Here is a 14,283-nt window from a genome sequence, read left to right on the forward strand (position 1 = left end):
TATGATGGGATGGAAGGTTATAATTCAGGTTTGGGGACCTCTGGGCTGTCATATGATGGGATGGAAGGTTATAATTCAGGTTTGGGGACCTCTGAGAAGTCATATGATGGGATGGAAGATTATATTTCAGGTTTGGGGACCTCTGAGACGTCATATGATGGGATGGAAGGTTATAATTCAGGTTTGGGGACCTCTGGGCTGTCATATGATGGGATGGAAGGTTATAATTCAGGTTTGGGGACCTCTAAGAAGTCATATGATGGGATGGAAGATTATATTTCAGGTTTGGGGACCTCTGAGACGTCATATGATGGGATGGAAGGTTATAATTCAGGTTTGGGGACCTCTGGGCTGTCATATGATGGGATGGAAGGTTATAATTCAGGTTTGGGGACCTCTGAGACGTCATATGATGGGATGGAAGGTTATAATTCAGGTTTGGGGACCTCTGAGACGTCATATGATGGGATGGAAGGTTATAATTCAGGTTTGGGGACCTCTGGGCTGTCATATGATGGGATGGAAGGTTATAATTCAGGTTTGGGGACCTCTGAGAAGTCATATGATGGGATGGAAGATTATATTTCAGGTTTGGGGACCTCTGAGACGTCATATGACAGGATGGAAGGTTATAATTCAGGTTTAGGGACCTCTGAGATGTCATATGATGGGATGGAAGGTTATAATTCAGGTTTGGGGACCTCTGGGCTGTCATATGATGGGATGGAAGGTTATAATTCAGGTTTGGGGACCTCTGAGAAGTCATATGATGGGATGGAAGATTATATTTCAGGTTTGGGGACCTCTGAGACGTCATATGATGGGATGGAAGGTTATAATTCAGGTTTGGGGACCTCTGGGCTGTCATATGATGGGATGGAAGGTTATAATTCAGGTTTGGGGACCTCTGAGAAGTCATATGATGGGATGGAAGATTATATTTCAGGTTTGGGGACCTCTGAGACGTCATATGATGGGATGGAAGGTTATATTTCAGGTTTGGGGACCTCTGGGCTGTCATATGATGGGATGGAAGGTTATATTTCAGGTTTGGGGACCTCTGAGACGTCATATGATGGGATGGAAGGTTATATTTCAGGTTTGGGGACCTCTGAGACGTCATATGATGGGATGGAAGGTTATAATTCAGGTTTGGGGACCTCTGAGAAGTCATATGATGGGATGGAAGATTATATTTCAGGTTTGGGGACCTCTGAGACGTCATATGATGGGATGGAAGGTTATAATTCAGGTTTGGGGACCTCTGGGCTGTCATATGATGGGATGGAAGGTTATAATTCAGGTTTGGGGACCTCTGAGACGTCATATGATGGGATGGAAGGTTATAATTCAGGTTTGGGGACCTCTGAGACGTCATATGATGGGATGGAAGGTTATAATTCAGGTTTGGGGACCTCTGGGCTGTCATATGATGGGATGGAAGGTTATAATTCAGGTTTGGGGACCTCTGAGAAGTCATATGATGGGATGGAAGATTATATTTCAGGTTTGGGGACCTCTGAGACGTCATATGACAGGATGGAAGGTTATAATTCAGGTTTAGGGACCTCTGAGATGTCATATGATGGGATGGAAGGTTATAATTCAGGTTTGGGGACCTCTGGGCTGTCATATGATGGGATGGAAGGTTATAATTCAGGTTTGGGGACCTCTGAGAAGTCATATGACAGGATGGAAGATTATATTTCAGGTTTGGGGACCTCTGAGACGTCATATGATGGGATGGAAGGTTATAATTCAGGTTTGGGGACCTCTGGGCTGTCATATGATGGGATGGAAGGTTATAATTCAGGTTTGGGGACCTCTGAGAAGTCATATGATGGGATGGAAGATTATATTTCAGGTTTGGGGACCTCTGAGACGTCATATGATGGGATGGAAGGTTATATTTCAGGTTTGGGGACCTCTGGGCTGTCATATGATGGGATGGAAGGTTATATTTCAGGTTTGGGGACCTCTGAGACGTCATATGATGGGATGGAAGGTTATATTTCAGGTTTGGGGACCTCTGAGACGTCATATGATGGGATGGAAGGTTATATTTCAGGTTTGGGGACCTCTGAGAAGTCATATGAATGAAGGTTTTGGATAACCATCTTATGATATGATGGAAGGTCATAGTTCAGGTTTTGGGGAGCCATCTTATGATATGATGGAAGGTCATAGTTCAGGTTTTGGGGAGCCCTATTATGATATGATGGAAAGTCATAGTTCAGGTTTTGGGGAGCCATCTTAAGATATGATGGAAGATCATAGTCCAGGTTTTGGGGAGCCCTATTATGATATGATGGAAGGTCATAGTCCAGGTTTTGGGGAGCCCTATTATGATATGATGGAAGGTCATAGTTCAGGTTTTGGGGAGCCATCTTAAGATATGATGGAAGGTCATAGTCCAGGTTTTGGGGAGCCATCTTATGATATGATGGAAGGTCATAGTTCAGGTTTTGGGGAGCCCTATTATGATATGATGGAAAGTCATAGTTCAGGTTTTGGGGAGCCATCTTAAGATATGATGGAAGGTCATAGTCCAGGTTTTGGGGAGCCCTATTATGATATGATGGAAGGTCATAGTCCAGGTTTTGGGGAGCCCTATTATGATATGATGGAAGGTCATAGTCCAGGTTTTGGGGAGCCCTATTATGATATGATGGAAGGTCATAGTTCAGGTTTTGGGGAGCCCTATTATGATATGATGGAAAGTCATAGTTCAGGTTTTGGGGAGCCATCTTATGATATGATGGAAAGTCATAGTTCAGGTTTTGGGGAGCCATCTTATGATATGATGGAAGGTCATAGTCCAGGTTTTGGGGAGCCATCTTATGATATGATGGAAGGTCATAGTCCAGGTTTTGGGGAGCCATCTTATGATATGATGGAAGGTCATAGTTCAGGTTTTGGGGAGCCCTATTATGATATGATGGAAGGTCATAGTTCAGGTTTTGGGGAGCCCTATTATGATATGATGGAAAGTCATAGTTCAGGTTTTGGGGAGCCATCTTATGATATGATGGAAAGTCATAGTCCAGGTTTTGGGGAGCCCTATTATGATATGATGGAAGGTCATAGTCCAGGTTTTGGGGAGCCCTATTATGATTTGATGGAAGGTCATAGTCCAGGTTTTGGAGAGCCATCTTAAGATATGATGGAAGGTCATAGTCCAGGTTTTGGGGAGCCATCTTAAGATATGATGGAAGGTCATAGTTCAGGTTTTGGGGAGCCATCTTAAGATATGATGGAAGGTCATAGTTCAGGTTTTGGGGACCTATCATATGATGGAAGGTCATAGTCCAGGTTTTGGGGCACTATCCTATGATATAATGAAAAGTCGTTATCCAGGTTGGAGGCCCCTGAACCGTCATATGGAAGATAACGAACCTTCTCTGCTCCTCTTCAGGTCCACGGTTCTTCAGCAGCAATTTAACACGGTGGGGAAGGTGGAGCATGGCTCTGTAGCTCTTCCAGCCATCATGCGGTCAGGGGCTGGAGGACCAGAAAACTTCCAGGTGGGCTCCATGCCACAGGCTCAGCAGCAGATCACAAGTGGCCAGATGCACTGGGGACACATGCCACCACTGGTAAGACTGTGGATGACGTCATGTGCTACATATCTGGTCATTTCTTCCCTCACTCCTCATTGGTCATTGTGTGTCCTCTTGTTCTCTCTCCTCTTCTATCACCCTGACCGGTGTATACCGTGTAGGTGACCACTTATGTAGGACCTCTACACTGCTTGTCTGTGGAGTCCTCCTTACCTGCTTTGTCCTTGAAAGTAGCAGTGCCCTCAGCTGAGAGTATGCTCATTGTTTCTGTTCCTCCTCTGCAGACCTCGGCCCAGCAGGCCCTCACTGGTACGATCAACTCAAGTATGCAAGCTGTGAACGCGGCCCAGGCCTCCCTGGATGACTTTGATACTCTTCCACCCCTGGGGCAAGATGCTGTGAGTACTCCATGCCAGACGTGTGTCCATACAGGCTTCTGTGGTAGATGATCATTGGCCGAGAGGTCGTATAGTATCAGTACAGACCTCTGGGGGAGGGGGGAGGGAGGGTCATATAGTGTCAGTATAGACCTATGTAGGGGGAGGGTCATGTAGTCTCAGTATAGACCTCTGTAGGGGTGGGAATGGTCATGTAGTGTCAGTATAGACCTCTATAGGGGTGGGAATGGTCATGTAGTGTCAGTATAGACCTCTGTAGGGGTGGGAATGGTCATGTAGTGTCAGTATAGACCTCTGTAGGGGTGGGAATGGTCATGTAGTCTCAGTATAGACCTCTGTAGGGGTGGGAATGGTCATGTAGTGTCAGTATAGACCTCTGTAGGGGTGGGAATGGTCATGTAGTGTCAGTATAGACCTCTGTAGGGGTGGGAATGGTCATGTAGTGTCAGTATAGACCTCTGTAGGGGTGGGAATGGTCATGTAGTGTCAGTATAGACCTCTGTAGGGGTGGGAATGGTCATGTAGTGTCAGTATAGACCTCTGTAGGGGTGGGAATGGTCATATAGTGTCAGTATAGACCTCTGTAGGGGGAGGGTCATGTAGTGTCAGTATAGACCTCTGTAGGGGTGGGAATGGTCATGTAGTGTCAGTATAGACCTCTGTAGGGGTGGGAATGGTCATGTAGTGTCAGTATAGACCTCTGTAGGGGTGGGAATGGTCATGTAGTGTCAGTATAGACCTCTGTAGGGGTGGGAATGGTCATGTAGTGTCAGTATAGACCTCTGTAGGGGTGGGAATGGTCATGTAGTGTCAGTATAGACCTCTGTAGGGGTGGGAATGGTCATGTAGTGTCAGTATAGACCTCTGTAGGGGTGGGAATGGTCATGTAGTGTCAGTATAGACCTCTGTAGGGGTGGGAATGGTCATGTAGTGTCAGTATAGACCTCTGTAGGGGTGGGAATGGTCATGTAGTGTCAGTATAGACCTCTGTAGGGGTGGGAATGGTCATGTAGTGTCAGTATAGACCTCTGTAGGGGTGGGAATGGTCATGTAGTGTCAGTATAGACCTCTGTAGGGGTGGGAATGGTCATATAGTGTCAGTATAGACCTCTGTAGGGGGAGGGTCATGTAGTGTCAGTATAGACCTCTGTAGGGGTGGGAATGGTCATGTAGTGTCAGTATAGACCTCTGTAGGGGTGGGAATGGTCATGTAGTGTCAGTATAGACCTCTGTAGGGGTGGGAATGGTCATGTAGTGTCAGTATAGACCTCTGTAGGGGTGGGAATGGTCATGTAGTGTCAGTATAGACCTCTGTAGGGGTGGGAATGGTCATGTAGTGTCAGTATAGACCTCTGTAGGGGTGGGAATGGTCATGTAGTGTCAGTATAGACCTCTGTAGGGGTGGGAATGGTCATGTAGTGTCAGTATAGACCTCTGTAGGGGTGGGAATGGTCATGTAGTGTCAGTATAGACCTCTGTAGGGGTGGGAATGGTCATGTAGTGTCAGTATAGACCTCTGTAGGGGTGGGAATGGTCATATAGTGTCAGTATAGACCTCTGTAGGGGGAGGGTCATGTAGTGTCAGTATAGACCTCTGTAGGGGTGGGAATGGTCATGTAGTGTCAGTATAGACCTCTGTAGGGGTGGGAATGGTCATGTAGTCTCAGTATAGACCTCTGTAGGGGTGGGAATGGTCATGTAGTCTCAGTATAGACCTCTGTAGGGGTGGGAATGGTCATGTAGTGTCAGTATAGACCTCTGTAGGGGTGGGAATGGTCATGTAGTGTCAGTATAGACCTCTGTAGGGGTGGGAATGGTCATGTAGTGTCAGTATAGACCTCTCTGGTGCCTGGATGGACACCCTTAGTGTAATATAGACCTCATCAGTAGCTGGTTGAACATATAGTGAGAGTATATCATCTCCATGGAGGCTGCATGGTCACATAGTGTAGTAGAAGGTTGTATAATGACCGTGTAGAACTAAATGGAGGTTGGATGTTCATATAGTGTTTGTGTAGACCTCAGCAGTGGTTGGGAAGTCATATAGTGTTCACGTGGAGGTTGGATGTTTATATGGGGTCAGTCTAGACCTGAGCGGGGGTTGGACGGTCAGTCTAGACCTCTGTAGAGGTCAGGTGGGCATATGTTGTGGAGTTTGGACAGGCCAAGCATCACCATAGACCCCTCCAGTGATATTGTCTCTCAGAGACCTTCTTTGCTGTACCATTGGAGGACTGATGCCCGTGGTGACAGATCGCTAGAGCTGGGCTCGTCTTGTGATGACATTTCTCCCTGCAGGCTGCCAAGGCTTGGAGGAAGAACAAGATGGATGAATCCAAACATGAGATCCACTCTCAGGTGGACGCCATCACCGCAGGAACCGCCTCCGTTGTCAACCTGACTGCAGGTGAGATGGTCCACATCCGTCAGATGTCTGCCATGTAGGCGTATGGTTGGATATTGGAGGAACTTCTCGTTTCCTTCCATGGAGCAGACAAACGTACTGGAGAGTTATTATTACTGTCTCATGGAAACAAGTAGTGGGCACTGAGTGATGGGATGTCTAACAGGAACCTGATCCTGCCTACTCATCCAGCACGGATGAATTGTGGGGATCCCTAGGTCCCCTCATCATCATCCACCTCCTGAGCACACAGTGAGCCCATAAATATCAGGATCTCCAATATGAAGATCTCATAATATGAAGGAAGTTGAGCACATCTCTTCTCCTCAGCTCTTGGTTGGTCTCTAGTATGATGGCGGTCTCAGTGGCCAGCAAGGTTGTTGCTTCCCAGGTTTCCAGGCCTCCAGGGTGTTGCACCGTGTTTACACTGCTGGTTGTGGTAGGTTCACCTCTGAGGAAACAATGACGCCAACCTTTGATGGAGGATACCATTGTTACTATGGAAGTATAGAGGCCTCCTAGGATGAACGTTCTTGTAGAGGTACGGACCTCCGTGACTGTAGAGGTACGGACCTCCGTGACTGTAGAGGTACGGACCTCCGTGACTGTAGAGGTACGGACCTCCGTGACTGTAGAGGTACGGACCTCCGTGACTGTAGAGGTACGGACCTCCGTGACTGTAGAGGTACGGACCTCCGTGACTGTAGAGGTACGGACCTCTGTGACTGTAGAAGTACGGACCTCCGTGACTGTAGAGGTACGGACCTCCGTGACTGTAGGGGTACGGACCTCCGTGACTGTAGGGGTACGGACCTCCGTGACTGTAGAGGTACGGACCTCCGTGACTGTAGAGGTACGGACCTCCGTGACTGTAGAGGTACGGACCTCCGTGACTGTAGAGGTACGGACCTTCCTGACTGTAGAGGTACGGACCTCCGTGACTGTAGAGGTACGGACCTTCCTGACTGTAGAGGTACGGACCTCCGTGACTGTAGAGGTACGGACCTCCGTGACTGTAGAGGTACGGACCTCCGTGACTGTAGAGGTACGGACCTTCCTGACTGTAGAGGTACGGACCTCCGTGACTGTAGAGGTACGGACCTTCCTGACTGTAGAGGTACGGACCTCCGTGACTGTAGAGGTACGGACCTCCGTGACTGTAGAGGTACGGACCTCCGTGACTGTAGGGGTAAGAACCTCCGTGACTGTAGAGGTACGGACCTCCGTGACTGTAGAGGTACGGACCTTCCTGACTGTAGAGGTACGGACCTTCCTGACTGTAGAGGTACGGACCTCCGTGACTGTAGAGGTACGGACCTCGGTGGCTGTAGAGGTAAGGACCTCCGTGACTGTAGAGGTACGGACCTCCGTGACTGTAGGGGTACGGACCTCCGTGACTGTAGGGGTACGGACCTCCGTGACTGTAGGGGTACGGACCTCCGTGACTGTAGGGGTACGGACCTCCGTGACTGTAGAGGTACGGACCTCCGTGACTGTAGGGGTACGGACCTCCGTGACTGTAGGGGTACGGACCTCCGTGACTGTAGGGGTACGGACCTCCGTGACTGTAGAGGTACGGACCTCCGTGACTGTAGAGGTACGGACCTCCGTGACTGTAGAGGTACGGACCTCCGTGACTGTAGAGGTACGGACCTCCGTGACTGTAGGGGTACGGACCTCCGTGACTGTAGGGGTACGGACCTCCGTGACTGTAGGGGTACGGACCTCCGTGACTGTAGGGGTACGGACCTCCGTGACTGTAGAGGTAAGGACCTCCGTGACTGTAGAGGTACGGACCTCGGTGACTGTAGGGGTACGGACCTCGGTGACTGTAGAGGTACGGACCTCCGTGACTGTAGAGGTACGGACCTCCGTGACTGTAGAGGTACGGACCTCCGTGACTGTAGAGGTACGGACCTCCGTGACTGTAGAGGTACGGACCTCCGTGACTGTAGGGGTACGGACCTCCGTGACTGTAGAGGTACGGACCTCCGTGACTGTAGGGGTACGGACCTCCGTGACTGTAGAGGTACGGACCTCCGTGACTGTAGAGGTACGGACCTCGGTGACTGTAGGGGTACGGACCTCGGTGACTGTAGGGGTACGGACCTCCGTGACTGTAGGGGTACGGACCTCCGTGACTTTAGGGGTACGGACCTCCGTGACTGTAGAGGTACGGACCTCCGTGACTGTAGAGGTACGGACCTCCGTGACTGTAGAGGTACGGACCTCCGTGACTGTAGAGGTACGGACCACCGTGACTGTAGAGGTACGGACCTCCGTGACTGTAGGGGTACGGACCTCCGTGACTGTAGGGGTACGGACCTCCGTGACTGTAGGGGTACGGACCTCCGTGACTGTAGAGGTACGGACCTCCGTGACTGTAGAGGTGCGGACCTCCGTGACTGTAGAGGTACGGACCTCCGTGACTGTAGAGGTAAGAACCTCCGTGACTGTAGAGGTACGGACCTCCGTGACTGTAGAGGTAAGAACCTCCGTGACTGTAGAGGTACGGACCTCCGTGACTGTAGGGATACGGACCTCCGTGACCGTAGAGGTACGGACCTCCGTGACTGTAGAGGTAAGAACCTCCGTGACTGTAGAGGTACGGACCTCCGTGACTGTAGGGATACGGACCTCCGTGACCGTAGAGGTACGGACCTCCGTGACTGTAGAGGTACGGACCTCCGTGACTGTAGAGGTACGGACCTCCGTGACTGTAGAGGTAAGAACCTCCGTGACTGTAGAGGTACGGACCTCCGTGACTGTAGGGGTACGGACCTCCGTGACTGTAGGGGTACGGACCTCCGTGACTGTAGGGGTACGGACCTCCGTGACTGTAGAGGTAAGAACCTCCGTGACTGTAGAGGTACGGACCTCCGTGACTGTAGGGATACGGACCTCCGTGACCGTAGAGGTACGGACCTCCGTGACTGTAGAGGTACGGACCTCCGTGACTGTAGAGGTAAGAACCTCCGTGACTGTAGAGGTACGGACCTCCGTGACTGTAGGGGTACGGACCTCCGTGACTGTAGGGGTACGGACCTCCCTGACTGTAGAGGTACGGACCTCCGTGACTGTAGGGGTACGGACCTCCCTGACTGTAGAGGTACGGACCTCCGTGACTGTAGGGATACGGACCTCCGTGACTGTAGGGGTACGGACCTCCGTGACTGTAGGGATACGGACCTCCGTGACCGTAGAGGTACGGACCTCCGTGACTGTAGAGGTACGGACCTCCGTGACTGTAGAGGTACGGACCTCCGTGACTGTAGGGATACGGACCTCCGTGACTGTAGGGGTACGGACCTCCGTGACTGTAGAGGTACGGACCTCCGTGACTGTAGAGGTACGGACCTCTGTGAATGTAGGGGTACGGACCTCCGTGACTGTAGGGGTACGGACCTCCGTGACTGTAGGGGTACGGACCTCCGTGACTGTAGGGATACGGACCTCCGTGACCGTAGAGGTACGGACCTCCGTGACTGTAGGGGTACGGACCTCCGTGACTGTAGAGGTACGGACCTCCGTGACCGTAGGGATACGGACCTCCGTGACTGTAGGGGTACGGACCTCCGTGACTGTAGAGGTGCGGACCTCCGTGACTGTAGAGGTGCGGACCTCCGTGACTGTAGAGGTACGGACCTCCGTGACCGTAGAGGTAAGAACCTCCGTGACTGTAGAGGTGCGGACCTCCGTGACTGTAGAGGTAAGAACCTCCGTGACTGTAGAGGTACGGACCTCCGTGACTGTAGAGGTGCGGACCTCCGTGACTGTAGAGGTACGGACCTCCGTGACCGTAGAGCTGGTACTCAGTGTCTGTGTCTCCAAGGTGTATGTAGGGCACATTGCCCAGTACGTTGTATGTAACGTGTTTCTTGTAGGTGATCCCGCAGACACGGATTACACGGCTGTGGGCTGCGCCGTCACAACCATCAGTTCCAACCTGACGGAGATGTCCCGCGGGGTGAAGCTTCTTGCAGCTCTGATGGAGGATGAGGGAGGCAACGGGAGACAACTTCTCCACGCAGCCAAGAACCTGGCAGGAGCCGTATCTGACCTGCTGAAGACCGCCCAACCCGCCAGCACCGAGGTATGTGCCATCCTTGTGTGTTCATCCACAGTACCCCAGAAGGAGCCCCCCCGGACTGTATACAGTGTATATATACACAGTACCCCCAGAAGGGAGCCCCCCCCGGACTGTATACAATGTATATATACACAGTACCCCCAGAAGGGAGCCCCCCCCCGGACTGTATACAGTGTATATACAGTACCCCCAGAAGGGAGCCCCCCCCCGGACTGTATACAGTGTATATACAGTACCCCCCCAGAAGGGAGCCCCCCCCCGGACTGTATACAATGTATATATATACAGCATCTCCCAGAAGTGAGCCCCCCCCGGACTGTATACAATGTATATACAGTACCCCCCAGAAGGGAGCCCCCCCCCGGACTGTATACAATGTATATATACACAGTACCCCCAGAAGGGAGCCCCCCCCCCGGACTGTATACAATGTATATATACACAGTACCCCCAGAAGGGAGCCCCCCCCCGGACTGTATACAATGTATATATACACAGTACCCCCAGAAGGGAGCCCCCCCCGGACTGTATACAGTGTATATATATACAGTACCCCCAGAAGTGAGCCCCCCCTCCCGGACTGTATACAATGTATATATATATATACAGTACCCCCAGAAGTGAGCCCCCCCGGACTGTATACAATGTATATATACACAGTACCCCCAGAAGGGAGCCCCCCCCCCCCCGGACTGTATACAATGTATATACAGTACCCCCCAGAAGGGAGCCCCCCCCCCCGGACTGTATACAGTGTATATATATACAGTACCCCCAGAAGTGAGCCCCCCCCCGGACTGTATACAATGTATATATACACAGTACCCCCAGAAGGGAGCCCCCCCCCGGACTGTATACAATGTATATATACACAGTACCCCCAGAAGGGAGCCCCCCCCCCGGACTGTATACAATGTATATATACACAGTACCCCCAGAAGGGAGCCCCCCCCCGGACTGTATACAATATATATATACACAGTACCCCCAGAAGGGAGCCCCCCCCCCGGACTGTATACAATATATACAGTACCCCCAGAAGGGAGCCCCCCCGGACTGTATACAATATATACAGTACCCCCAGAAGGGAGCCCCCCCCCTCCCGGACTGTATACAATGTATATATACACAGTACCCCCAGAAGGGAGCCCCCCCCCGGACTGTATACAGTGTATATATACACAGTACCCCCAGAAGGGAGCCCCCCCCCGGACTGTATACAGTGTATATATATATATATAGTACCCCCAGAAGGGAGCACCCCCCCGGACTGTATACAATGTATATACAGTACCCCCCAGAAGGGAGCCCCCCCCCCGGACTGTATACAATGTATATATATACAGTACCCCCAGAAGTGAGCCCCCCCTCGGACTGTATGCAATGTATATATATACAGTACCCCCAGAAGTGAGCCCCCCCCCGGACTGTATACAATGTATATATATACAGCATCTCCCAGAAGTGAGCCCCCCCCCGGACTGTATGCAATGTATATATATACAGTATCCCCCAGAAGTGAGCCCCCCCGGACTGTATGCAATGTATATATACACAGTACCCCCAGAAGTGAGCCCCCCCCGGACTGTATGCAATGTATATATACACAGCATCTCCAGAAGTGAGCCCCCCCGGACTGTATACAATGTATATATATACAGTATCCCCCAGAAGTGAGCCCCCCCGGACTGTATACAATGTATATATATACAGTACCCCCCAGAAGGGAGGCCCCCCCCCCGGACTGTATACAATGTATATATATACAGTACCCCCAGAAGTGAGCCCCCCCTCGGACTGTATGCAATGTATATATATACAGTACCCCAGAAGTGAGCCCCCCCCGGACTGTATGCAATGTATATATATACAGTACCCCCAGAAGTGAGCCCCCCCCCGGACTGTATACAATGTATATATATACAGCATCTCCCAGAAGTGAGCCCCCCCGGACTGTATGCAATGTATATATATACAGTATCCCCCAGAAGTGAGCCCCCCCCGGACTGTATGCAATGTATATATACCACAGTACCCCAGAAGTGAGCCCCCCCCGGACTATATGCAATGTATATATACACAGCATCTCCCAGAAGTGAAGCCCCCCCCGGACTGTATACAATGTATATATATACAGTATCCCCCAGAAGTGAGCCCCCCCCGGACTGTATACAATGTATATATATATCAGTATCCCCCAGAAGTGAGCCCCCCCCGGACTGTATGCAATGTATATATACACAGTACCCCCAGAAGTGAGCCCCCCCGGACTGTATGCAATGTATATATACACAGCATCTCCCAGAAGTGAGCCCCCCCCCGGACTGTATGCAATGTATATATATACAGTATCCCCCAGAAGTGAGCCCCCCCCGGACTGTATGCAATGTATATATACACAGTACCCCCAGAAGTGAGCCCCCCCCGGACTGTATGCAATGTATATATACACAGCATCTCCCAGAAGTGAGCCCCCCCCGGACTGTATACAATGTATATATATACAGTATCCCCCAGAAGTGAGCCCCCCCCGGACTGTATACAATGTATATATATACAGTACCCCCCAGAAGGGAGCCCCCCCCCCGGACTGTATACAATGTATATATATACAGTACCCCCAGAAGTGAGCCCCCCCTCGGACTGTATGCAATGTATATATATACAGTACCCCCAGAAGTGAGCCCCCCCCCGGACTGTATGCAATGTATATATATACAGTACCCCCAGAAGTGAGCCCCCCCCGGACTGTATACAATGTATATATATACAGTATCCCCCAGAAGTGAGCCCCCCCCGGACTGTATACAATGTATATATATACAGTATCCCCCAGAAGTGAGCCCCCCCCGGACTGTATGCAATGTATATATACACAGTACCCCCAGAAGTGAGCCCCCCCCGGACTGTATGCAATGTATATATACACAGCATCTCCCAGAAGTGAGCCCCCCCCGGACTGTATGCAATGTATATATATACAGTATCCCCCAGAAGTGAGCCCCCCCTCCCCCGGACTGTATACAATGTATATATATATATATCCCCCAGAAGTGAGCCCCCCCCCCCTCACATTTGTGTGAATATTTGATTCTCTCTTTCCATGTGACAACACTGAAGAGATGACACTCTGTTACAATGTGACGTAGTCAGTGTACAGTTTGTATAACATGGAGATTTCCTGTCCCCTCAAAATAACTCAACACTCCGCCATTAATGTCTAAACCACCGGCAACAAAAGTGACTCCGCCCCTAAGTGACAAGGTCCACATGGGGCCCAAAGTGTCAATATTTTGTGTGGCCGCCATTATTTTCCAGCACTGCCTTCACCCTCTTGGACATGGAGGTCACCAGAGCTTCACAGGTTGTACTGGAGTCCTCTTCCCCTCCTCCATGACATCATCACGGAGCTGGTGGATGTTGGAGACCTTGCGCTCCTCCACCTTCCCTTTGAGGTCCCACAGATGCTCAATAGGGTTCAGATCTGGACCCTGGTGGTCTGGGAGGTGTGTTTGGGGTCGTTATGTTGGAATATCGCCCTGCGGCCCAGTCTGTGGGGGGAGGGGATCATACTCTGCTTCAGTATGTCACAGTACATGTTGGCATTCATGGTTCCCTCAATGAACTGTAACCCCCCAGTGCTGGCAGCACTCATGCAGCCCCAGACCATGACACCCCCACCACCATGGGGCCCCAGACCATGACACTCCCACCACCATGGGGCCCCAGACCATGACACTCCCACCACCATGCAGCCCCGGACCATGACACTCCCACCACCATGCAGCCCCGGACCATGACACCCCCACCACCATGGGGCCCCAGACCATG

At 51.1% G+C, this 14,283-nt stretch overlaps 1 protein-coding gene across 1 annotated transcript in view; it reads left to right on the forward strand.

Moving 5' to 3' along the window:
• Positions 1-14,283, forward strand: part of LOC149428417 (talin-1-like) — a gene marked incomplete at its 3' end in the record, with an annotated part of 143,341 nt that overhangs the window by 53,963 nt on the left and 75,095 nt on the right. Inside the window, 4 exon segments of the mRNA XM_089667438.1 lie at positions 3,416-3,596; positions 3,845-3,958; positions 6,257-6,365; positions 10,247-10,455. Of these exon segments, the coding sequence (XP_089523564.1) occupies positions 3,416-3,596; positions 3,845-3,958; positions 6,257-6,365; positions 10,247-10,455 (613 nt within the window).

This window comes from Staurois parvus, unplaced genomic scaffold (genome assembly GCF_062004578.1).
Source record: "Staurois parvus isolate SC_StPar_1 unplaced genomic scaffold, SC_StPar_1.0 ptg003253l, whole genome shotgun sequence".
Classification (NCBI taxonomy): domain Eukaryota; kingdom Metazoa; phylum Chordata; class Amphibia; order Anura; family Ranidae; genus Staurois; species Staurois parvus.